Raw genomic sequence first — 27,170 nt, 5'->3', positions numbered from 1 at the left:
CTTAGTCTAAGTCCAGAGTTGGTCCTGATTTAGATATTAAACTAAGTCTATTGTTGCTCTCATTTTGAGTTACTGCCAAAACAATAAGCAAGTAAACATGGAGTAGACACTACTTTAGGACTGAAATGAGTAGAATCAGCTTCACCATGACTAACCTGTTTCCTCACAGTTAAGCCTGAAATTCAGGGGTCAGAATCCTGAATTGGAGGAGCCCAGGGCTGCTGGCTCATTGCCATATGAGGATACACTTGACGAGGGATACTTGATGAAGGATTAGTATGTTCAGGTCTATGCACTAATATATAAAGACTGTCTGTGTCACATTTAAAACTCTGCATTCTCTTTCTTACTTTTTGGGACAACAGCATCCAGGGGGTAAAATGATGGCAAAACGTAAAATCTAAGGACAGAGAAACGTAGCATACTCAATTGTTATTGAATGGCTGGGTGAATAAATAAATTTTCATAGAAAATTGGCACGTCTAATAAAAGGAAAACATTTTCAAGAAAAGTTTCCCATTAAAACTACAGAGATCTGAATTATCCTATGTGCTTTATTACTAATAACACCATTGAATATTAAAACATAATATTTGTGGACACAGTGGGGAAAAGAGAAGACAGGACAAATTGAGAGAATAGCATCGAAACATATGCATCACCATGTGTAAAACAGATAGCTAGTGGGAAGCTACTATGTAACAGGATACCAATCTGGCGCTCTGGCGCTCTGTGACAACCTAGAGAGGTGGATAGGAGTAGAGAAGGGAGGGAGGCTCAGAAAGGAGGGGATATTTATATGTGTATATATATACACAGGTATATATATACACACCCTTATGGCTGATTTGCATTGTATGGCAGAAACCAGCACAACTTTGTAAAGCAATTATCCTCCAGTTAAAAATAAAAAGATACATTTAGGTGACCATTTAATTTTATTAGGCAAAGAAAAAATTACTGTATACCCTGTATAACATATTTTTACCCTAATAGCTTAAAAATTAAAATATTCCACTTACACTGAAATCTGTTTATGTACTCAACAGATTTGAGCCAAATTGATCATGTTTCACTTCAAGAAATACTTATAAATAATTTTAATTCCATAGGACAAATCCATTAATTATGCTTTCAGAGGAGATATAATTAATGGATTTGCACTATAGAATGAAGGCCTTTGGTAAATATTAATAATGCAAATTCACTCTACCAAGCACCTTAAGAGTACCCAAACAAATAGATCATCTTACATGGCTGAAGCTTTCCTTCCACATCCCATATGGAACATGAAAGCATTCAAAATAATTTAGCATCAGCTTTTTGGTGAGATCTTCATAGAAAATTAAAGATTATTTGGTGAAGAGGTTATGCATCCCAATAAAATTGTCTGTCACAATTTATTTTTATGAAAGAACAGCCTTGATGAAATATAATGACAGAATATGTATTATAACCTTGAAAAGCCTGATTATATTGCTAATGAAGAATATTTTAAATAATTTTTTTAAATTTCAAAATACTTTCAGATGAGTAGAAAAGCTCATCTGAAGAAAAGCTCTTCAGATGAGAGTAGAGAACTCTCATATACCCCTCATCCAGTTTCTTCTATTGTCATCATTCTCCCTTAGAAGAATCTCTTTATCACAACAAAGAACCAATATTGATACATTACTATTAACTAAATTCTGTATTTATTCAGCTATCACCAGTTTTCCCTAATGTCCTTTTTGCTGTTTGAGGGTTTAATCCAAGCTGCTTCCTTGCATTTAATCATCATGTCTCCATAGCAACATAATCTGTAATAGTTCTTAATCTTTCCTTGACTGTGGTAACCCTGACTCTGGTCAGATTTTTGCAGAATGTTTCTCAGTTTGAGTTTGTACAGTGTTTTTCTCATGGTTAGACTGATATCATTGGAGAGGAAGATCGCAGAGGTAAAGTACTCCTTGGGAAGATCCCCTGGAGAAGGAAATGGCAACCCACTCCAGTGTTCTTGCCTGGAAAATCCCACAGATAGAGGATCCTGGCAGGCTACAGTCCATGAGGTCTCAGAGTCAAACATGACTGAGTGACTTCACTTTCTTTCACTTACATCACATTGTATCATGCTATCTATAGGCTCTCTACAGGATGCTAACCTGGAGAACTTGGTTGAGCTAGTGTTTACCATGTTTCTCCATCGAAAGGTTACCTTTTCCCTTTTTCATTCTCTTCTCTTTGGAAATAAGTCTCTAAGCACAACCTGAAGCTGGCTTTCTTGAAGAGGGGGAGTATCTGTATAAATTATTTGGACTATTTCTGTAAGAAGGATTCATCTCTTTTCCCCAATTGTTTATGTATTCATTTATTTATATATAAAGTCATGCCTTTTTGTTTTGATTATAATCTATTACTATGCTGTTTACATTGTTGCTCAAATTGTTCCAGCTTTGGCATTTGTGTGCTCTCTCGTGTTGGCTCATTTATCTCTTTGGCGCACTCCTTTCTTTTATCTTTTGAGCACTTTCCAACACAAGTTGTTCATTCCTTGCCTCATCCCAGGAATCCCCTACTTCTCCAAGGAGCCCTGGTTCCCTTGTTAGAAGAAAGCAAGACCCAGGCACTCGGCATTAATGTAGAATCTTATATTTAAATAAAAGATGGCTTAATTGGAAAAATATTTTTAATACTTGTAAAATATTCTGTAATTTTCATGGATAAAAAGTAGCTTTTTAATTTATGAATCAGTGAAAAGTATTTTAGAATTGAATTTTCATTTTTATGTATGTTATTATACAAATGGCTGGCTGATTGCAAATTTTGTACACAAAGGATCTATAGTAAGAAGTGACAGAATCAACTAAGAGTATTTTATTTCTCTGTGTAAAAAGAAAGAATAGTATGTTTCAAATCTATTACAATGAATTCATATTTGTATTTTTCAATAGTAGATAGAATAGTAGAATCTAAGAGAAGAGGTAATGTTCAAGTTTCAACACTTTTTTTTCTGATTTAATAAGTACTAATGCTGTCCCTTATTCTTTACTTTCACTGTTTCTTTGGTGACAATATATTGAGTGCCAAAGCCCTCAAATGTATACTTTGGCCATGGACAGTTGAGCCGTGACAGTTGAGTGTGATTACATTTATAATCAAACATTTTAAGCATTATTTATAATAGTGAATGGACTTCCCAGATGGCAGAGTAGTAAAGAATCCACCTGCCGGTACAGGAGACGCAAGGATGCAGGTTCGATCCCTGGGTCAGGAAGATTCACTGGAGTGGAAATGGCAACCCACTCCAGTATTTGTGCCTGAAAAATTCCATGGACAGAGGAGCTTGGTGGGCTACAGTCCATGGGCTGGCAAAGAGTGGGACATGACTGAGTGACTATGCACACCTGCACGTAAAAATACATGTTAACACTATGGGATTTTTGTGATCTAAAATTTAGCCTGGAAAAACTGTTATTAACAAAAATAATTCCTTTGTTGCTCATTATTTATTGGGAAAAGACTGCCTATTGTGATTTACAAATGCTATTCACTTTCTCATTTTTTAAAAATTAAGTGTAACTTTGTATACTTTTTTTTTCCCCAACAGTAACTTCTAGTAATTCTGACATCAGTGTTGATAGAGTAAGTACTAGGTTGGTAGTCAAGAGTTGTTACCAGGATATATTGAAACTGAGGATTTAAAACATCAAATATAACTTGAGAGTATTTTATTAATTTGTATTTAGATATAGAGTTGCATTGGTATTGCTGTCATTGAATGAAAGGGTAAATTAAGTAAAATATGAGGTATGGATAAGAGATATCTGAAGGATTTACTACAGTATTTTATCTAAAGGATGAATAGATTGGAATGCCACCTATATTACAGATCACTGAAACACAAATGGGAAAGCAAACTGAAATTGAAGATATTTTTATCTTATCTTTTGCTGTGTGTTTCTCAACTTGATAATTAAGTGCAGTTTATTAGATGCTGTCATATAAGATTGATGTGCTTTTAAAACACATTTTCCTCAAGATTTCCTAAGAGCAATAGAATTAAAGTGTCACACTGTAAGATGAATTTGAAAGTTAAAGCTAAAACAAAGTTTTCTCTAAGAATGACATTCAAATAATCAAGGTTACATGATGCACATTTTAGAGTCTGCTTTCCATAGTACTTAGAATGACACATTTATTTCTGGGAAGTTGTGGGAGACTTTAACCCTAAAAGAAGTTAAACATGAAGCTTTATTTTCAGCTCGTCTTCTTACAAATGTTAAAAAACGCTTAATCTGATTCAGGCTTTCAGATTTTCAGAGCTGAATGTCGTCTCTGTCTCCTGAATACCTGATTTTTAAAGACATAATACTTTCTTATGCTATGTAAAATATCAGTACTTTTAGGAAAATAGCAGATAATTCAACTACATATGAACTGTGTTCTATCACTTGCTTAATTTGTCATGAAAAAGCTAATGTTAGAAAAACAGCTTGAATTCTGTTTTTCTGTTTCTGCAAAAATGTTTCACTCATTTCTTATGTTAGAATTCTGCAGTAAGTTCATTCCTAATAAACCTCCTTGTTTCTCCATTACATCATATGATCAAATAGTGGAAGTCATCAGTCCAGAATATTTCCTGATTTTGTGCTAATAAATGGCCAAGAAGCTCTGAATATATTTAGAAATTAGTAACTAACTCACCTCAGTTATCTGGTGCATGTATTTTCCTGTTTCCTTTAGTAGATTGTTGTTCAGTTTTTATCTAATTTCCTCCTTTAAATACTGTAACTCAATGTTCAGGCTTATGTCAATTTCTAAAGAAAGTACATGTTATGTAAAAAAAAAATATACTGAGTATCTTGGTTCTTATCTTTATAGTTCATATCCATTTTTTTTCTGAACTTGATAGTCAGAAGTAATCCTACTTTAATGAATATTTAGTGTTTAAGTTTATTGTATACCTGAGTCAAATGAATTGAAAATGATCTTTGAATAAAAGAGCATCCGCATCATCTACTCTTTGTGTTCTTTTGTTGGAATTTGTCAGCCAAATTTGTCTACTTGTTCCCTTATCTCAAGGTTAATCATGTTTTGTTTTAATCTTTACTGTAAGTTTTTTCTCTATTTGTGTTCGTCTGTATTTAGAAATGGAGCTAAAAAAATGTAGGGTGCATTTTTTCCCCAGTGTTTTGTTTGCTTATCTACTTCAATGAAATAATTCCTCTGAGAGAATGAGTTAAAAGCATAGTAAAATAACTTCTGTTGCTACCTGTTATCAGTATCTTTCTATTGCTTTTAGGAAAAATGATGACAAGCCTCTAATCCAGAAGTTCTAATTGATTGCATTTTTTTGAAGGACTAGAAGAACAGCATTAGCAACATTCCAATAATTTTCTAATATTTGTCCTTAAAGTTTGTTTAGTTAAATATAAGAAAGTTTGTCAAGAGCTATGGATATGGGAATTTTAAAAATTTCATATTTATTCATTTTAATAGTTGTAAATTAATGGCAGATGTGCTTTTCATGATAAATTAAAAACTGGATATGATGATTTAAATATCCATAAAAGGAAAATAGAGTGACACCTATTTGAAAATCAGCCTGAAAAGTGTTGAAATAGCACCATAGTGAACCATTATAGGTGTAGGTTAACAATCAAAAAAATGTAAGAATATAAGTTAAGTGTAATACTGGATACCATCCTAACATAAAAGATGATTTTCATATTTAATAAAATACACTTGAAATGCAAATTGAAAAGTGATCACTTGATTAATTTCTTAGATAACCATTTCTAAATAAAAAAAAGTTTCATTTTACAATAATAATTTGGTTTTCAATGACCAATTTTACTTTACTAGCTGAGCTGCTTCCCTGGTGGCTCATATGGTAAAAAAATCCATCTGCAGTGTGGGAGACCTGGGTTCGATCCCTGGGTTGGGGAGATCCCCTGGAAGAGGGCATGGCAACCCACTCCAGTATTCTTGCCTGGAGAGCCCCACGGACAGAGGAGCCTGGTGGGCTACAGTCCATGGAGACGCAGGGTCAGACACAACTGAGCGACTAACCACATTTTTACTTATTTGTTTTTTATTTTAATAAGAAGAGTTAGATTATAAATTAGGAATAATAAAAATGACTATAAAAATACCTCTTCAATTTAATTTTGTTTTTCCTATAGAGTACAGATATGAGCCCAGCAAGTAGCACCACTTCACTTCCAGTTAGTCCTCTTGCTGAAGAGCCTTTGCCTTTCAAGGTAAAAATAATTTTTAAATGTTTTTAAAAGTTGTTCACAATATTTTTAGGATCTTTACAATGTATTTATTATGCTGTGTAAAGTAGGTAGTTCAGGCATAGATGGTGAGATTAACTGCTTTAACTTGTAAGGATCTTGTTTCAGATGTTAAAATTTTGTTGTTTGTTGTCATTCTAGTTGCTAAATAAAGGTAAATATTTTGAATAGAAATTGATATTTTATCTAGCACTTTTGTCTTAAATGTAAGAGACGGGGATTTCATTATAATAGTTTGATGTCACATGAATTATAGGTTTCAAATCTTTTATTTATATTTAGCAATAAGTTTGGAATGAACTATTCAGCACTCATCCAGTGGTTAAACTTTCATTATCTGGTTAAATTTTCATTGATGACTTAGGTCATAATTAATTAATTGTGTATTCTTTAAAGACTAATGGTCAAATCAAAAATTAAAATATATAATCATTCCTCTAAACATTGCATTTTAAAAATAATTAATGCTAAGTATGATTAGAGATTTCTTCAGTTTGGGAGTCTATATACATTAAAAATATAAAGTCGTCTTCTTGTTTTGCTATTTAAGATTGTTTCTCTTTAAGCCAAAGCTTGTAAATCAGCTATTTTAGATGTTTACTATAGATGTTTGGATTTCTTTAGGATTATTGTAAATAAAGGCACTCCTTAAGATCTTGGGAAATTAAAAAAAAAAAAACTTGAAAAGTTGGGATGATACTCTTAGGTGCAGTTGTCTTAGTTTGGCTTAATGACAAATCATCATACTTTTGAGGATTTATTATGATGATTTCTATTTTATCATTAATGTCTCATTGCTTTTCATATGAAGACAAAATCTTATTTGACTTAATATTGCTCACACCTCATAGAATGACTGCCATGGATTTCCAAATAAAGTACTCAGTATTTGCTGTTTTGTCAAAGTGAAATTAATAGGTTATAAATTCCGTTATAAGTCTTTGGTTTTCTAATTATAAATGCTTTGTTGTTTGATGGTAGATAATATAATTGTTAAAAGTTCATGTTATATCAGAGAATTGTTAAATAATGAATTGTGTTCTGATTGTATCACTTATTGAGAATTATTTTTCCATTTTACAACAAAAGGAGAAAATACTACTAATGTTTCAAAGTTTATTATTCCTTAATATTTTGTCTTATGGTTATGGGACAAAATTTACAGAAGAATTGTATTTTTAGCAAGTTTTTAATTGAATTCTCAAAGTGTCACTAGAAACCATTTTCTCTTTTTAATATATTGATAATGACTGCCCTCCTTGAAAATTAATGTATTTTTAATAGAAGTAAAAGGAAAGGTCAGCTATATTCCAAAATGTGCTGACATAAAGCTAATATAAATATAATTATTTTAGTTAGTTTCACTGACTGGTTCTAAGAGATCAATATTTTTCTCATGTTAATGTGTATAAGTGGTTTTATATGCAATTAAAGTTTCAAAGTGCTTGTGATATATAATACTGGCTTTTGGTAACCAATATAATTACAGTACCACTGAATTCACTTCTTCTGTGAAAGGAATATTATTTATATTTTTAAAAGAATTTTATCAGACCTAAAAACATTCCACTGATATTTAAAAAATATTTAAAAGTAATGTTTCAAATTATAAAACTCCTGCATATGCTTTTTAAAATTTTTATTTTATAAATTATTGTCATATAAATGAATAATAGAATTCTTATGTATCCTTATTTAAACACAAAATATAAGAAATTATTTTGAGATATACTTTAGTAGCATAGTACATTTTAATTGCAAACAAAACTTGTTGAAAACTAAAAACAGAAGACAGTGAACTCTTCTGACAACTATACCCCAAACAGTTCTGTTATTGTATTTAATTTGTGTTGAAAACTTTATTTAAACTTTTGATATGTGATCTTTGATCAACATGGTAACTAAAAAAAAAAGATTATTATAGCTTTTTATTTCCCAAGAATAAAATGATACTAATCATCTTTAATCTTTTAGTTTTCTAAGATAGTGATTTTATCACCCAACTCCATAACCGTCTGCCTTGATGTTAGACCAGCAAGGCTTTTGAAAGCTTTGGTGGCTGGTTGAGAGACTTAAATTATACCTTATCTCCAGGGATCTTCCTGACTGAGGGTTTGAACCCAGGTATCCTACATTGCAGGTGGACTCTCTACCATCTTAGCCACCAGGGGAGTCCCACTTTATCTCCTAGGAAGTAATTAGGTTAATAAAAGAAAGGATTCCATCCCTTTTCTTGTTCTGTTTTGGAAGCACTCATACAACAGTTGGAGGAGGATACCCTGTTTGAGCTCAAGTGTCTATCAGGGTAAATGCTTTCTTTTGTGTACTGTCTTTAGAATGACATTCAGATTAAACTGATTTTAACCCTACCATTTGACATAATGACAAATGGTATGTTACATATGTTACAAATCCCTAATAATTGCCTTCCCACTAATATCTCTACCTGTGTTATTGAGATGAATGTCAGATGAGAAGCTGGCTATCAATAGGAAGGTAGCACAGTAAGATCTATTAGATTAAAGGTAGTAGAAAACTGGTAGCATCCTGGAGTTTCCCAAGGAGTCAAGAGAGGTAAATTATCTCCTTTGGAGATAGAGCAATCAAAGACAATTAAATTTTGTTTGGGATCAGATGCTTCTTTCCCATAATAAAACTGTATTTTTCAGCACTCATTAGTGTTGGAGTACATGCTTCAATTTAATTTTCAAGCAAAAACAGATCTGCTCTGAAAAACAGTGCAAGCTCTTATATACTTACTTATGACTCTCTTCTCCATACAGAACAATTCACCTCATGCTAAACTTCTTGTGCTTACTATTTAAAACCCATTGCTATGGTGTTTTGTTTGGCCTAGTCTTTCAGAAATTAGGAAAGTTTTTGCAAATATTCATCTATCTTCTCTTAATCACTTGCAAGATCTGGGAACTCAGTGCCTCTTTTTTTTTTTCCCCAGATAGAAGTGATTGATCAAAGATAAGTAGGGTTTCTCCAGGTGGACAAGGCACATGGATACCAGTTCACCATAGTCAACATTCCCTCTTCACATTTGGCCATGGAAGCCCTTTATAGAAAAAGATGTATAATTCACAAGCCTCCATATATACCACAAGTAATAAACTCACAGATTTCCCAGTTTGACTCTTGCTTCTGAGAAGTTTCTAGGAGTCTAGGTTTTTATAATTGGGCATACTACTCTTACTGACATACATTTGGAAACAAAGGACAAATGTGTAACCTCATTTTTAATAGTGTTATTCATCATTACGTAAAACATATACATTTGTGGTGTGACACACGCCACTATATTGTTGTGGAAAGGCCAAGGGATAATTAATTTCACATGGGTGGGGATAATATTTTATCAAATAACAATAATAGAATCTTAATAGTGCAAGATAATTAAGTGGGACTTGATAGGAGGAAAAAGGGAGTAGACTGCTTAACTGTTAGTTAAAAGTTTTATGTTTTTGTGCAGAATAGCCAAGCTGACATTGCTAACTGTAATGTACCCATTCCACCCTATCCTGCCTGTTTCCTCTGCCATTCTTCCTGATTTCTCTGATCTGCCTCCCCTCTTCCTATGTTGGCCTCAGTCAGAGACACCGCACCCAAAATGCCTTGGGGTCACCAAATATTGCTGTTCTTTAGTGGGGTGACACTGTTGACTTACTTGTATATGCATAGTTATTAACAGTTTCAATTCATTCCTGAAACTAATCTTGAAGCTGCATGTGTGCTAATTTGCTTCAGTCATGTCCAACTCTTTGCAACTCCATGAATTGTAGCCTGCCAGGCTCCTCTGTCTGTGAGATTCTTCGGGCAAGAATACCAGAGTGGGTTGCCATTTCCTACTTCAAGGGATCTTCCCAACCCAGGGATTGAACCCACATCTCTTCTGTCTCCTGTGTTGGCAAGCAGATTCCTTATCACTGTGCTGCCTGGTGACCCCTCCACTAGTAGTACACTTGGTACTGGGGCCAGGTTCTTTTTGCCAATCACTTTCATCACATTTTTGTTGTTGTTGTTGTTCTCACAGATCTTGCTTATTTGTTTGTTTATTTATTTATGGCTGGGCTAGATCTTCATTGCTGCATGCAGACTTTCTCTCATTGCAGTATATGGCCTTCTCATTGCAGTGGCTTCTCTTGTTTCAGCACACAGGCTGTAGGGCCTGTGAGACTCAGTGGCCGTGACACATGGGCCTAGGAGTTTCAGCTCCTGGTCTCTAGAGTGTGGGCTCCATGGTTGTGATGCATGGACTCAGCTACCCAGCGGCATGTGGAATCTTCCTGGACCAGGGATCAAATCCGCACCCCCGCCTTTGACAGGTAGACTCCCAACCACTGGACCACAAGGGAGTTCCATCACATATTTTTAAATTTATTTCTTCTTCAATAAGACCTGCTATATACATTTTAATGCCTTTTAATCCAGAAAACATCTTTTCTTTGATTAGATAAATTAGAAACAGGTATAATTATCTTCCCTTATCCTCTCATCCTTATCCTATAGTCAACAGGAAAGGAACACATTCAACTCACCTTCTATTAGATGTTGTTTCAAAAGTGTACCAAGAATATCCTCCATGCACCACTTTCAAAGTCTGAAAACAAGAATAAACCATTGCTTTCTTGGCCCATTGACTGCTACTTCTCTGTGACACTGCATTCCTGGCATGTGTAAAGTTGTTGGTTTTCCAGTGCCTAAAATCCACAGTGGAACCAGCCTCCTTGAAGTCTAACCATCGTTCCCGGTAGCTGACCCAGAATGGAACTGATGTTCTACTTGGGACTCCTCTCCTACAGAAATCCAAGGTTCTCTGACTACTTTTCTTCATCCCCAGAAATCACCATTTAATCTAGACTAGAGAAGCTTTCTTTCTTCCTAATTCCCTCAGTTATCCCTCTTTCCTCCAACCAGCAAGAGCACTGGAAACATCTCTTCCATGTACTTTTTTGTTGTTGTTTAGGTTTATTTGTTTGAACCTTTTATTTTATTTTGGAGTAGAGTTGATTAACAATGTTGTGTTAACTTCAGGAGGATAGCAAAGTGATTCAGTTATACATATACATATGTCTATTCTTTTTCAAATTGTTTTTCTACTTGTTCAGTCACTAAGTCATGTCTGTCTCTTAGCGACCCCGTGGACTGCAGCATGCCAGGCTTCCCTGTCCTTCACCATCTCCCAGAGTTTGCTCAGACTCTTGTTGGTTGAATCAGTGATATCATTCTGCTAGGTTGTTACATAATATTGAGCAGAGTTCCCTGTGTTATCCATGTACTTTTTGGAGCTGAGAAAAACAACTGTCTGAAGATTCTTGTCCCCTGATACATACACCTTATTTTAAGAAGCGTAGAACCGTCTTATTTAAGCAGAGGACAGAAAAGAAGAAATAGAAAAATATATAAAGGTCTCCAAAATTTTATGCTGCCATGCAATGCAGAGATGTTATGATATGTTTGACTATATATAGCCTAAACTCAGGATTTAGTAACATGTAGTAACACACATAGTTTCCTCTCAATTATATAAAATAAATATTGGGTAGGAAAATAGCAGAAAATATACAGTGATCCACCATCAATTACTTGGATGAACTATACTTATTTTTCCTATAGTTTCTATAATGATCACATGGTTTTATTTTAAGAACAATATTTATTTTCAAGAAACTAGAAAAAAGAATTGGGAACCTTAGAGGCAATATAGCCCAGTTAAGAGATTTCCTAAAATCAAATCTCAGTTCTGCCCCTGTGTGTATGACCTTGAGCCATTTACTTTGTGTTCCAATTCCTCCATCAATAGAATGGGAAGAAAAGCAACCAATTCTTCACTGGCTTCTTGTAAAGTCAAATGAGTTATTAAATAGAAAGTGCTTAGAATAGCACATAATAAATGATACATGAGTTTTGGTGTTAGTTCTAGAAGATGTTGTAGGTCTTCATAGCACCTGTCAACTTCAGATTCTTCAGCATCAGTGGTTGGCAGCATAGACTTGGGTTACTATGATGTTAAATGGTTCATGTGGAAATGAACCAAGATCCTTCTGTTGTTGATGAATTTTCAGATGTGAAGCTGGGTTTAGAAAAGGCAGAGGAACCAGAGATCAATTTGCCGACATTTGTGGGATCATGGAGGAAGCAAAAAATAAAAATATCTACTTCTGCTTCACTGACTATGCTAAAACCTTTGGCTTGTGGACCACAACAAACTGTGGAAAATTCTTAGGAGAGTACTAGACCACCTTACCTATCTCCTGAGAAACCTGTATGTGGGTCCAGGAGCAACAGTTAGAAGCAGACATGGAAGAACAGACTGGTTCAAAACTGGGAAAGGAGTACAGCAAGGCTGTATGTTGTCACCCTGCTTATTTAACTTATATACAGAGGACGTTATGCAGAATGGCAGGCTGGATGAATTACAAGCTGGAATGAAGATTGCTGGGAGAAATATCAGTGACCTCAGATATACAGATAATATTACTCTAATAGCAAAAGTGAAAAGGAACTAAAGAGCCTCTTGATGAGAATGAAAGAAAAGAGTGAAAAAGCTGGCTTGAAACTCAACATTAAAAAACTAAAATTATAGCACCCAGCCCCATAAATTCACGGCAAATAGAAGAGGAAGAAGTGGAAGCAGTGACAGACTTTATTTTCTTGCACTCCAGTTTCACTGCAGACGGTGACTGCAGTCATGAAATTAAAAGACACTTGCTCCTTGAAAGGAAAGCTATGACAAACTTAACATATTAAAAAGTAGAGACATCACTTTGCCAGCAAAGTTCCATATAGACAAAGCTGTGATTTTTCAAGTAGTCTTGTATGGATGTGAGTTGGACCCATAAAGAAGTCTGAGCGCCAAAGAACTGATGCTTTTGAATTGTGGTGCTGGAAAGACTCTTGATATTCCTTTGGACAGAAAGGAGGACAAACCAGTCAATCCTAAAAGAAATCAATGCTGGTTGTTGTTTGGAAAGACTAATTCTGAATGCCTTAACCATCTAGTGGGAAGAGTCGAGTTGTTGAAAAAGACCTTGATGCTGGGAAAGATTGAAGGCAAAAGGAGAAGGGGGCAACAGAGGATAAGATGGCTAATAGCATGACCGACACTATGAACATGAACCTGAGCAAACTCTGGGAGACAGCGGGGGACAGAGGAGCCTGGCATGCTACGGTCGATGGGGTTGGAGAGAGTCGGACATGACTTAGCAACCAAATAACAAAAGTGATATAAATTTTAATCACTATTATTTTTTTGCAGAAGAGATATCTCTAAGTTTAAAGCAAGAAAAATCATATATATTAGAAGTAACATGAAGCAAATATTTTTCTCAACTCCTTCTATTCCATTTCTAGATGTAAGAATAGATATGTAAAGTCTTTGACGAAGAATGGTGCTTCATGTTCTTTCCTCGAAGGCATGATGTTTATTTTATATCCTTGAGTATTCATCTGAGTTCTTATGAGCTCTTATATATCTTATATATTATATATATTACAAAAAAAATAAATAATGGAAATGTTTGTTAATAATGAGGGAGAAAGAGTAAATATAATGAATTTGTCTTAAGGGAAAACTGGTAGATATGATAAAAATTACTTGGAAAAAACAAATACATAATAGTTTGTGTAATCACAGAATGTATTGTATCTTTCTAAAAGACCACACTACAGTATATTTTTCTTTATTCACAAAACCTCCCTTGTGCCTTAACCTGATAACTTCCTAAATACAATCTCCACTGAAGGAACATTGTTTTATTTTGTTTTGTTTTGTTTTAAAGCTTTATTTATTTATTTATTTTTGACTGTGCTGGGTCTTTTTTGATACAAAGGCTTTTCTTTAGTTGTGGAGAGTGGGGGTTACTCTTTGTTGAAGTGCAAGTGCTTCTCACTGGGAGATTTCTCTTGTGGAGCATGGGCTCTAGGCACAAAGGCTTCAGTAGTTGCGGTTCCTGAGATCTAGAGCACAGATTCAGCAGTTGCTCAATGGCATGTGGGATCATCTAGGATCGGAGATCGAATCCATGTTTCCTGCATTGGCAGTTGGATTCTTCACCCCTGAGCCACCAGAGAAGCCCTGAACATTGTTTAATCACATAAGATTCTGGGAAAAACCTACTGTGAGCAAAGCACTGTTGGTATTTTCCTCTTCACATGTTATAATAGCAATATAGTAGTGTTTCTTTATTTTGTCTAAAACACCATAGTGGAAAAGAGCTGAGTTGAAGACTGTGAGGAAGAGGAGTCAGGTAGTGGCGTGACCTCATAAGATCATCTGTTGTTCATCTTGCATTGGTTAAGATTTTTTGTATTTACTGTTATCTTTCATTTATTGAATTTAATGGCCTCTTTTTATTACTGAAATCACTTTTTAGATGTCTAAGAAAGTGTAAAATGGTATTTTCTACATTTTTGGTTGATTTCTGATGAGGCTGTCTATTAATTATTCATCTGTTGATGAATCAGTTTATAAAATACCTACCATGTGCTTGGTGATAGCCTATATACTGGTGCTTCAGTGTAAAAAAACACAGACTGAATTCTTGTTTTCATGATATTTGGGTTCTAGTGAGGAGTGATAGATAGTAAACAGATAAATATATAACATGTCAGATAGGGATAATAAATGCTACAAAAAAATAACACCAAATTTGGAAGATAGGAATTGACTTTAAAATGTGTGTCTCTAGAGTTCAGATTTATACATGTGAGTCATGCTGCTTAATTTCTCCACAAGTGGATGGGCGTCACTGCATGGAAGAGATCAAACCCTGAAACTTTGGAGTGGGAGCACTGACTCCAAGAACCTAGACTACCAGAGAACCAACCCTAGCAGGAATCAAATAGTGAGAACTCACACAAAGGAAACCACTGGAATACAAGACATGGCATCACCCAACCACCAGTAGCACCCTGTGCAGGACACCTCATCTAAACAACAATCAAAACAAAAATACAAACCCAATCATCAGCAAACAGGATTGGCGCCTCACTCAGCCTTGCCCATCTGAGGAAAAAACAAACAGACAAAAACTCAGCACAAATCTCACTCCACAGGAAGCTTACACAAACCACTGGACCAAACTTCAGAGAGCAGAAAACAAAAGGAAGAAAGAATTCAGCCATGAAGGCTGGGAAAATGAGACCTCAAACACAATAAACTTAAAAACAAAATAATGAAAAGGCAGAGAAGTACTAAACAAATGAAGGAACAAACTAGAAACACAGAAGCCCAAGTAAGTGGAGAGGAAATGGGCAAAATACCTGAAAGAATTCAGAATCATGTTAGTAAAGATGGCCAGAAACCTTGAAAACAAAATGGAGAAATTACAGGAATCGGTTAACAAAGACCTAGAAGAATTAAAGAATAAAATACACAGACAAACAGCATAATTTCATGGACAGTATGAAAAGGCAGAAAGATAGGACACTGAAAGATGAACTCCCCAGGTCAGTAGGTGTCTGATATGCTACTGGAGATCAGTGGAGAAATAACACCAGAGAGAATGAAGACAGGGAGCCAAACCAAAAGCAACACCCAGTTGTGGGTGTGACTGGTGATGGAAGTAAAGTCCGATGCTGTAAAGAGCAATATTACACTGGAAGCTGGAATGTTAGGTCCATGAATCAAGGCAAATTGGAAGTGGTCAAACAGGAGATGGCAAGAGTGAACACTGACATTTTAGGAATCAGTGAACCTAAATCAACTGGAATGGGTGAATTTAACTCAGATGACTATTATATCTATTATTGTGGACAAGAATCCCTTAGAAGAAATGGAGTAGCTGTCATAGTCAACAAAAGAGTCTGAAATGCAGTAGTTGGATGCAATCTCAAAAACGACAGAATGATCTCTGTTCATTTCCAAGGCAAACCTTTCAATATCACAGTAATCCAAATCTATGCCCTGACCAGATTTGCTGAAAAAGCTGAAGTTGAATGGTTCTATGAAGACCTACAAGACCTTCTAGACCTAACACCCAGAAAAGATATCCTTTTCATTATAGGGGACTGGAATGCAAAAGTATGACGTCACAAAACACCTGGAGTAACAAGCAAATTTGGCCTCAGAGTACAGAATGAAGCAGGGCAAAGCCTAATAGAGTTTTACCAAGAGAACACACTGGTCATGGCAAACACCCTCTTCCAACAACACAGGAGAAGACTCTACACATGGACATCACCAATGGTCAACACTGAAATCAGACTGATTATATTCTTTGCAGCCAAAGATGGAGAACCTCTATACAGTCAGTAAAAACAACCAGGAGCTGACTATGGCTCAGATCATGAACTCCTTATTTGCCAAATTCAGACTTAAATTGAAGAAACTCAGGAAAACCACTAGAAGATTCAGGTATGACCTGAATCAAATGTCTTACAATTATACAGTGGAGGAGAGAAATAGATTCAATGGGTTAGTTCTGATAGACAGTGTGCTTGAAGAACTATGGACGGAGGTTTGTGACATTATACAGGAGGCAGTGATCAAGAGCATCCCCAAGAAAAAGAAATGCAAAAAGGCAAAAAGGTTGTCTGACAAAGCCTTACAAATAGCTGAGAAAAGAAGAGAAGCTAAAGGCAAAGGAGAAAAGGAAAGATATACCCATTTGAATGCAGAGTTCCAAGAATAGTAAGGAGAAATAAGAAAGCCTTCCTCAGTGATCAGTGCAAGGGAACAGAGGAAAACAATAGAATGGGAAAGTCTAGAGAGCTCTTCAAGAAAATTAGAGATACCAAGGGAATATTTCATGTAAATATGGACACAATAAAGGACAGAAATGCTATGGACCTAACAGAGGCAGAAGATATTAAGAAGAGGTGGCAAGAATACACAGAAGAGGTGTACAAACAATCTTCACGAATCAGATAATCATGATAGTGGATCATCAACCTAGAGACAGACATCCCTGAATGAGAAGTCAAGTGGGCCTTAGGAAGCATGACTACGAACAAAGCTAGTGAGGGTAATGTAATTAAAGTTGAGCTATTTCAGATCCTAAAAGATGAAGCTGTAAAAGTGCTGCACTCAGTATGCCAGCAAATTGGGAAAACTCAGCAGTGGCCACAGGACTAGAAAGGCCAGCTTTCATTCCAATCCCAAAGAAAGACAATGCCAAAGAATGCTCAAACTACTGCACAATTGCACTCATCTCACACGCTCAAAATTCTCCAAACCAGGCTTCAACAGTACATGAACCGTTAACTTCCTGATTTTCAAGCTGGATTTAGAAAAGGCAGAGGAACCAGAGAACAAAACGCTAACATCCATTGGCTCATCAAAAAAAGCAAGAGAGTTCCAGGAAAACATCTACTTCTGCTTTATTGACTATGCCAAAGCCTTTGACTGTGTGGATCACAAGAAACTGTGGAAAATTCTTAAAGAGATGGGACTATCAGACCACCTGACCTGCCTCTTGAGAAATCTGTATTAGGTCAGGAAGCAACAGTTAGAGCAGACTGGTTCCAAATAGGAAAAGGAATATGTCAAGTATATTGTATATTGTCACCCTGGGTTCCAATCCTGGCTCCACCACTTACTAGTGTGTAACCTTGGACAAGGGATCTAAAATTCTGCAACATAGTTTCTATAGCTATAAAATACTTTGGCCACCTGATGTGAAGAGCTGATTCATTTGAAAAGACCCTAATGCTGGGAAGGATTGAGGGCAGGGGACAACAGAGGATGAGATGGTTGGATGGCATCACCGACTTGATGGACATGTGTTTGGTTGGACTCCAGGAGTTGGTGATGGACAAGGAGGCCTGGTGTGCTGCGGTTCATTGGGTCACAAAGAGTCGCACACAACTGAGCAACTGAACTGAACTGAGCTGTTCATGACATTCTCAAGGAAAAAATACTGAAGTGGTTTGCCATTCCCTTCTCCAGTGTACAATGTTTTGTCAGAAATCTCTATCATGACCCATTTGTCTTGGGTGGCTGTATATGTCATGGCTCATAGTTTCATTGAGTTAGACAAAGCTGTGGTCCATGTGATCAGATTGGATAGTTTTCTGTAATTGTGGTTTTCAGTCTGTCTGCCCTCTGATCAAGATGGATAAGAGGCTTATGGAAGCTTCCTGCTGGGACAGACTGACTGAGGGGGAAGCTGGGTCTTGTTCTGATGGGCAGAGCCATGCTCATTAAATCTTTAATCTAATTTTCTGTAATGGGTGGGGCTGTGTTCCCTCCCTGTTATTTGACCTGGGGCCAAAGTATGGTGGAGGTAGTGAAGATAATGGAGCATCCTTCAAAAGGTCCTATGCAGGCACTGCTGTACTCAGCGCCCCAGTCCTGCAGCAGGCCACCGCCAACCCACCCCTCCGCCGGAGACTCCTGGAAATTCACGGGCAATTCCGGGTCGGTCTCTGGTGGGGTCACTGCTCCTTTTTCCTGGGTCCCGGTGTGCACAAGCTTCTGTTTGTGCCTCCAAGAGTCTGTTTCCCAGTCATGTGTGAATTCTGGGGGCTCTATGGTGGGTTTAATGGTGACCTCCTCCAAGAGGGCTTATGCCATACCCAGGTCTGCTGCACCCAGCGCCCCTTCCCCTGAAGCAGTCCACTGCTGACCTGTACCTCCTCAGAAGATACTCAAATACTGTTCTGTCTCAGTCTCTGTGGGTCTCTGAGTCCTGGTGCACAATGTATGTTTGAGCCCTCGGAGTGTCTCTGGCAGGTATGGGGTTTGATTCTAAAGGTGATTTCCCGACTCCTACCGTCTTTCTCGGGCTTCTCCTTTGCCCTTGGGCATGGGGTGTCTCCTCAGTGTTGCTCTAGAGCTGTCCAGCCGCTGCACCAGAGCCACACAGCTGCTGTTCCAGTGCTGGAGTGACTAATTACAAGCACTGAAATTGAAGCTGTGATAAAAAATTTCCCCAAAAACAAAAGCCCAGGGCCAGATGGCTTCACAGGAGAATTCTATCAAACGTTTAGAGAAGAGTTAATGCCTATCCTTCTAAAACTCTTTCAAAAATTGCAGAGGCAGGAACACTTCTAAACTCTATGAGACCACCATCACCCTGATACCAAAACCGAAGAGAACACAAAAATAGAAAACTACAGGCCAATATCACTTATGAACATAGATGCAAAAAGAGCAACAAAATTTTAGCAAACAGAATTCACCAATACATCAAAAAGCTCATATACCATGATCAAGATCGATTTTTTTCCAGAATTGCAGGGATTCTTCAATATTCACAAATCAATCAATGTGATACACCATAATAACAAATTGAAAGATAAAATCCATATGATAATCTCAATAGATGCAGAAAAAGCCTGCATTAACAGGCTTTTTGCTGAATTAACAAAATTCAGCACCCATTTATGATTAAAACTCTTCAAAAAATAGGCATAGAAGGAACTGGCCTCAACATAGTAAAGGCCACATTTGTAAGCCTACAGGAAATGTTATTCTCAATGGTGAAAAACTGAAAGCATTCCCCCTAAGATCAGGAACAAGACAAGGGTGTCCACTTTCACCACTATTATTCAACATAGTTCTGGAAGTCCTAGCTACAGCAATCAGAGAAGAAAAAGAAATAAAAGGACTGCAGATCAGAAAGGAAGAAATAAAGCTCTCACTGTTTGCAGATGACATGATGCTATACACAGAAAACCCTAAAGATAGTATCAGAAAAATTACTAGAGCTAATCAGTGAATTTAGAAAAGTTGCAGGATACAAAATCAATACACAGGAACCACTTGCATTTCTATATCCTAACAATGAAAAATCAGAAAGAGAAATTAAGGAATCAATCCCATTCACCATTACAACAACAAAAAAGTATATATCTAGCAGTAAACTTACCTAAGGAGACAAAAGAACTGTACACAGAAAATTATAAGACACTGATGAAAGAAATCAAAGAAAACATTAGACAGATGGAGAGAGATTCCATGTTCTTGGATAGGAAAAATCAATATTGTGAAAATGACTACCAAATGCAATCTATAAATTCAGTGCAATCCCTATCAAATTACCAATGGCATTTTTTCACAGAACTAGAGCAAAAAATTTCACAGTTCATATGGAAACATAAAAGACCCCGAATAGCCAAAGCAGGCTTGGAAAAGAAGAATGGAGCTGGAGGAATTGAGTTTCCTGACTTCAGATTATACTACAAAGCTACAGTCATCAAGACAGTATAGTACTGGCATAAAAACAGAAATATAGACCAATGCAACAAGATAGAAAGCCCAGAAATAAACCTGTGTACCTATGGGTAACTTATTTTTGACAAAGGAGGCAAGAATATACAATGGAGCAAAGCAACCTCTTCAATAAATGGTGCTGGGAAAAGTGGACAGCTACATGTAAAAGAATGAAATTTGGCCATTTCCTAGCACCATACACAAAGATAAACTCAAAATGCATTAAATACCTAAGTGTAAGACCTGAAACTATAAAACTCTTAGAGGAAAATATAGGCAGAACACTCAATGACATAAAGCAAGATCCTCTATGACCCACCTCCTAGAGTAACAGAAATAAAAGCAAAAGTAAGCAAGTGAGACCTGATTAAACTTAAAAGCTTTTGCACGGCGAAGGAAACTATAAACAAGGTGAAAAGACAGCCCTCAGAATGGGAGAAAATAAGAGCAAATGAAACAACTGACAAAGGGCTAATTTCCAAAATATACAAGTAGCTCATACAACTCCATACCAGAAAAGCAAATAACCCAGTCAAAAAGTGGGGAAAAGACCAAAACATATATTTCTTCAAAGAAAAGACATACAGATGGCTAAAAAACACATGAAAAGATGCTCAACATTTCTCATTATTACAGAAATGCAAATCAAATCTAAAATTATATAGTACCTCATACCAGTGAGACTGGCCATCATCAAAAAGTCTACAAAAAATAAATGCTGAAGAGGGTGTGGAGAAAAGGAAATGCTCTTGTACTGTTGGTGGGAATGTAAATTGATACATCCACTGTGGAAGATGGTATGGAGATTCCTTAAAAGACTAAGAATAAAACCACCTTATGACCCAGCAATTCCACTCTTAGGCATATATCCTGAGGAAACCAAAGTTGAAAAAAACACATGTATCCCATTGTTCATTGCAGCACTGTTTACAATAGCTAGAATGTGGAAGCAACCTAGATGTCCATCGACAAATGAATGGATAAAGAAGTGTTGTCGATATACACAATAGAATATTACTCGGCCATAAAAAGGAACACATTTGAGTCAGTTCTGATGAGGTGGATGATCCTAGAACCTATTATACTGAATGAAGTGAGTCACAAAGAGAAAGGTAAATATCGTATCCTAATGCACATATATGGAATCTAGAAAAATGGTACTGAAGAGTTTATTTACAGAGCAGCAATGGAGAAACAGGATAGAGAATCAACTTATGGACATGGGGTGAGGGGAGGAGACGGTGAAAAGTATGGAGTTACATGGAAACTTACATTACCATATGTAAAATAGATAGCCAACGGGAATTTGCTGTCTGGCTCAGGAAACTCAAACAGGGGCTCAGTGTCAACCTAGAAGGGTGGGATGGGGAGGGAGATGGGAGTGAGTTTCAAAAGGCAGGGGATATATGTATACCTATGGCTGATTCATGTTGAGGTTTGACAGAAAACAACAAAATTCTGTAAAGCAATTATCCTTCAATAAAAAAATAAAAAGAAAAAAAAAGTGTGGCTCTTTCAAAAATCATGGTCAAAGAATGTTACTCTGATAAGGGGATATTTTAGCAGAGACTTAAATGAGAAAAACAAGAAAGCTGTCATCTCTCTATGGAAAGAGACTTGAAGACAAGTGCTAAAGTCATCAAACAAGAGAACATTTGAACTTTTAGGATTAGCAGGAGTGTCACTATGTCTGGAACAGACTGAATGACTGTACAGGTAATACAAGACCAAATCAGAGAGAAACCAAAGCATGGAAGTCCTTATAGGCTGTGGTAAGGACTTGAAATCTTACTTTCTATGAGATGGGAAACAACTGAAGTGTTCTGGGAAAAAAGAATGACATAATCAGAATTTATTTTAGAACTATTACTCTGATTTTCATATAGATGTAGGCAGCAAAAGGGCATGGTAGAAGAAGAAAGGCAAAGCTCTTAGAGGTGAGAGATAAGTGGTTAAATGTTAAGTGGATAAGCACTGGTGAGATTTTAGACATGTTTTGAATCTGAGTCATCAGAATTTGTTAATAGATTGTATGTGTGATATCAAAACAAAGAACAATATGATAGATTATTCCTTTTACTAAGATTATCTACATTTTTTTATTTTTACCTCTTTTGCTATCTTCCTGAATTTGCAAACAGTAGGCATCATTACGTAGAGATTGACGGAGTCTTCTCTGTGCATGCACATCCCCAGGTATCTCTTCCTCCTCTCAGAAAGACACAGGTCATCTGGGGTTAGAAGCCCCTACCCTGCACTGCCCCCAGCAGGGTATCCCTTTGAAGATCTCATCTCCAAATATGGTTACATTCTGATGTACGGGGAGTTGAAACTCCAGCCTGAAAATTTTCAGGGGACACAATTCCGTCCATAACAGACAGACTGAAGACCGCTATGTTAAATCTTTCCCTGACCCAAGGGAAAGAAAAATAAATTGCACCTCTTGTTGGAGAATGACAAAGCTTTGGAGCAATTTTTAATGTACCATATAAATATGTGATATTCCTTTATTAATCTAGTTTCCAGTGCTATTAAATTCTGAATCATTTGTGAGGGAATTTTTATTTGAGAGAATGAAATAGGAAATAAGAGATTTTCCTTAAATGTTTCCCTATATTCATCAGTGCACTCAATGCTATTTTAATTTCGATTAAATTTGAAAACTTCATTTAAATGTCATCATATTTGAATTAACTTACAGTCCCTAAAATCTTGTAGTTAAGAATATTAACGAATTATGGCTATAAAAGTATTTTACTTAAAGTTGTAATTATAAACACTGAGAGTAAAATTGAAATGCTAAATTATTTCAGTCATGCCTGACTCTTTGCAACCTATGGACTGTAGCCTGCCAGGCTCCTCTGTCCGTGAGATTTTCCAGGCAAAAATACTGGAGTGGATTGCCACTCACTTCTCCAGATAACTTCCTGATCCAGGGATTGAACCCTTCTCTGATATCTTCTGCATTGGCAGGTGGGTTCTTTACCACTGGCATCACCTGAGAAGCCCAAATTGAAATAACAACTACCAAACAATACTATCTATATTAAGTTTGTACAGTATTATTTTATGTTAACTTTTTCCTTCTGTTTTTGTCAAGATAAATTTGAATAAATGTTATTTTTGTTATTCAGTCACTAAGTCCTTTCCAACTCTTTGTGAGACACAGAACTTTTCAGTATTAATACAAGCTAAAAATAAATATCAGCATACTCTGTCCTATCCCAACCCCATCTTGCACATTCTTTCTTAAATTTAAATTGCATTGAGTTTCTTCATTTTTGCATAGGTTGCTGCCTTAGATTTCTCCTAATGTTTTTGAGTTCTCCAGAATAGGAGGAAAGAATTAAGGTACGGAATGTGAAACAGTTTTGACTTTTATGTACATAAAAAGGAGGATATTGAATTATTGTTGGCAAAATCCCAAAGCCAATAAAAGCCTTCAAATTTTGGGGAAAAAAAACTTCATGCTTTTCTTGGGGAAAAAAAAAAAAAAGAATTTTAAGAAATTAAGTCATTATGACCTCAACCTTGGTTTGGGGCTCCATTTCAGAGTGGATTGCCGTCACTGAAATATTTGTTCTCGGTGCCAACATGAAACCAGGACTGTTTTGCTTGGAAACAGTTGACCTGAATCGTGTGCCCTGTTCCTCAATACCCACTGGTCCCAAGTGTCTATCTAGAAACCTTGGTTTGAGGTAATAGGTGGCAGTCATTGTTCTGCACACCAATATTAATAAGCTCTCTTTTAAAATGTGATGCAGATGCCAGATACTGGAACTGGCTTAGGATTAATACTATATTTATGAGGATATCATAATTAATGATAATTTAACCAATTGGTCTCATGTATAGTGCATCTAGTGCTCATTTCTTATCTTCGCATTACCATTTCATATACACTGTGGAGGGCTTCACAGGTGGCACAGTGATAAAGACTCTGCCTGCCATTGCAGGAGACATAAGAAACAGGGTTCGATCTCTGGGTCGGGAAGATCCCCTAGAAAAGGAAATGGCAACCCACTCCAGTATTCTTGCCTGGAAAATTCCATGGACAGAGGAACTTGGCAGGCTACGGTCCGTGGGATCTCAAAGAGTCAGGTACAACTGAGTGCACACATGCATGCATGTGGATCATATGCACTTATTCTTTTTTTGTTTTAAAATATAACCTCTTGCATTATTTGAGCTTGTATGTAAGTGAAAACTATTACTCCAACGTATTTTTTTAAGTAAGAAATTAGTAATCAAGGTAAGATTCAAAGATTGTAATCCATTATTAGCATGGCTATCTGTGATGGACCATGAATATGAGATGATATTAAAGGTGGACTCAGTATGACTTTAGTTTATCCGGCAGTGGCTTCTATCTGTTATATTTTGTAATCATCTATTAAGTAACAAAATGGATTGTGGAAGTTGAATCATATCAGGGGAAAATAAAATGTGCAGGGAATTAAGTGCAATTAACTCTACGATGCCTGTGTGTGTGTGCTCAGTTGCCAAGTCGTGTGTGACTCTTTGCAACCCCATGGACTGTAACCCGCCAGGCTCTTCTTCCCATGGAATTTGCCAGGCAAGAATACTGGAGTGGGTTGTCATTTCCTTCTCAAAGGTATCTTCCTGACCCCGGCATTGAACCTGCATCTCTTGCGTTTCTTGCATTGGCAGATGGATTCTTTGTGCCATGGGAAGGCCAGTGCTACCATACATCAAATAATTTAGAAATGATTATATTTACTTTGGTTAACTATGTAAAGTTAAAGAACATTAGACCTACAGTGTTTTATTAAGACGTTTGGCATCCTTTGTTTTAATTATACTATATGGGCATATTAAATGGGTGTATTGACAAATGCTATACAGTAAATAAAGCAAATATTCTGAGTAAAATAAGCAAATATTCTGTTCTGAGATTTTTTTGTATCACAAATTTAACATTTCTTCAGTGCATTTTTCATAGTGCAAGTAGATAATTTGTCAGAGATTTTATTATATACAGTAACTCTGATGAGCAAAACTGGCATATTAATGTTGGCTAGTAATTATGAAAAATCAGATAATTCTAATTACCCTTGTCTAAAATAAAAGATACCCTTAATAGTGTAGAGAAATGTATGAACATCACTATTTATTTATTTTTGTTTTATTTTTTAATTAATTTTTATTGGAGTATAGTTATTTTACAATGTCGTGTTATTTTCTAATGTACAACAAAGTGAATCAATTATATATATACATATATATATATATATATACCCACTCTTTAAGATTTCCTTCTCATTTAAGTCAGCACAGAGAGTTGAGTAAAGTTCCCTGTGTTCTGTATGGTAGGTTCTTATTAATTATCTATTACATATATACACATTAGTGTATATGTGTCAATCCCAATGTCCCAATTCATCCCAGCTCCACTCCCCCCTTGTTAACCGTAAGTTTGTCTTCTAATCTTTGACTGTATTTCTGCACTGCAAATTGGTTCATCTGACTCACGCTTCTAGATTCCACATATAAGTGATATATGATATTTGCCTTTCTCTTTTTGGCTTACTTCACTGTGTATGACAATCTCTAGGTCCATCCATGTTGGTGCAAATGACAGTAATTTGCCCCTTCTCATGGCAGAGTAGTATTCGATTGTATATATGCACCAGATCTTCTTTATCCATTTCTCTGTCGATGGACATTTAGGTTGCTTCCTTGTTCTGGCAATTGTAAATAGTGCTGCAATAAACATCAAGGTGCATGCATCCTCTCAAATTATGTTTTTTTCCAGATATATGCCCAGGAATGGGATTGCTGGATCATATGTTAGGTCTATTTTTAATTGGTTAAGAAATCTCTGGACTGTTCTCCTCAGTGGCTGGACCAATTTACATTCCCACAAACAGTGTAGAAGGGTTCCCTTTTCTCCACACCCTCTCCAACATTTATTCTTTCCAGTTTCTTTGATGATGGCCATTCTGACCAGTGTGAGGTGATGCCTTATTGTAGTTCTGATTTGCATTTCTTTAATAATTAGTGATGGTGAGCATCTTGTCATGTGTTTTGCTTAAAATTCATTCCAGAAGAGATCAGGAAAGGTTCAGTGTGCTTTGCAGGTGCTTAACTCTTTTCCATCTTGGATCGTGACTGATACATAGCACAAGAAATTGGAAGGTAAACAATTGCTAGATGGATATTAGAGTCTAATCAATAGCTAAATAGCAATAATTGTGAAGATACATGTAATTTGAATGTTCTGAGTAATTGCTAATGTCAGATTTTCAGCTAAGGAAATACTGTTTTTTAAGTTCTTGCATTCTCCTCTCAGTTGTCAGATTCTGTCTATACTGGGACTTGCCCTTTATCTCACATAATCTCTTTTACTGCGATAAATCTGGTAAGAAACTCATCTCAGGAGATGTGACAAATATTGATAATATTGACTAAACTTGTTTTATTAGAATCTTATTCATGCTTTTCTTATTAAAAATAAAAATTCATTTAGAGTTATTAGGCTCTGCTTAATGAGGAAGTCTTTGGCAGGAGCATTTGCGCTAAAAGTTTTTAAAAAGCTGAGCAGAATTGTCAAAGCATAATTAAAGGTAGAAGAATTAAGCTCACTTTTCTCCCGTAAGTATCTTTTCCAGGCAATAGAATCTTTGGCAATAGAGCCAAATTGGAAACTGGAGCCATGCTGGTTGCTATACCAAGTTAAAGAAAGATGGGTCATAATTTCGGGTAAT

The 27,170-nt window shown here is 36.2% G+C and overlaps 1 protein-coding gene across 5 annotated transcripts in view; it reads left to right on the top strand.

Moving 5' to 3' along the window:
- The window catches only part of CCSER1 (coiled-coil serine rich protein 1), a 1,392,355-nt gene that overhangs the window by 586,560 nt on the left and 778,625 nt on the right, over positions 1–27,170 (top strand). For all 5 annotated transcript variants that reach the window (XM_043871183.1, XM_043871185.1, XM_043871184.1 and 2 more), the window contains one exon: positions 6,165–6,242. In XM_043871183.1, the coding sequence (XP_043727118.1) occupies positions 6,165–6,242 (78 nt within the window). The remainder of the gene's footprint in view (positions 1–6,164; positions 6,243–27,170) is intronic.

The sequence above is a fragment of the Cervus elaphus genome, chromosome 17 (genome assembly GCF_910594005.1).
Source record: "Cervus elaphus chromosome 17, mCerEla1.1, whole genome shotgun sequence".
NCBI lineage: Eukaryota > Metazoa > Chordata > Mammalia > Artiodactyla > Cervidae > Cervus > Cervus elaphus.
This window is presented reverse-complemented; position numbering and strand designations above follow the sequence as displayed.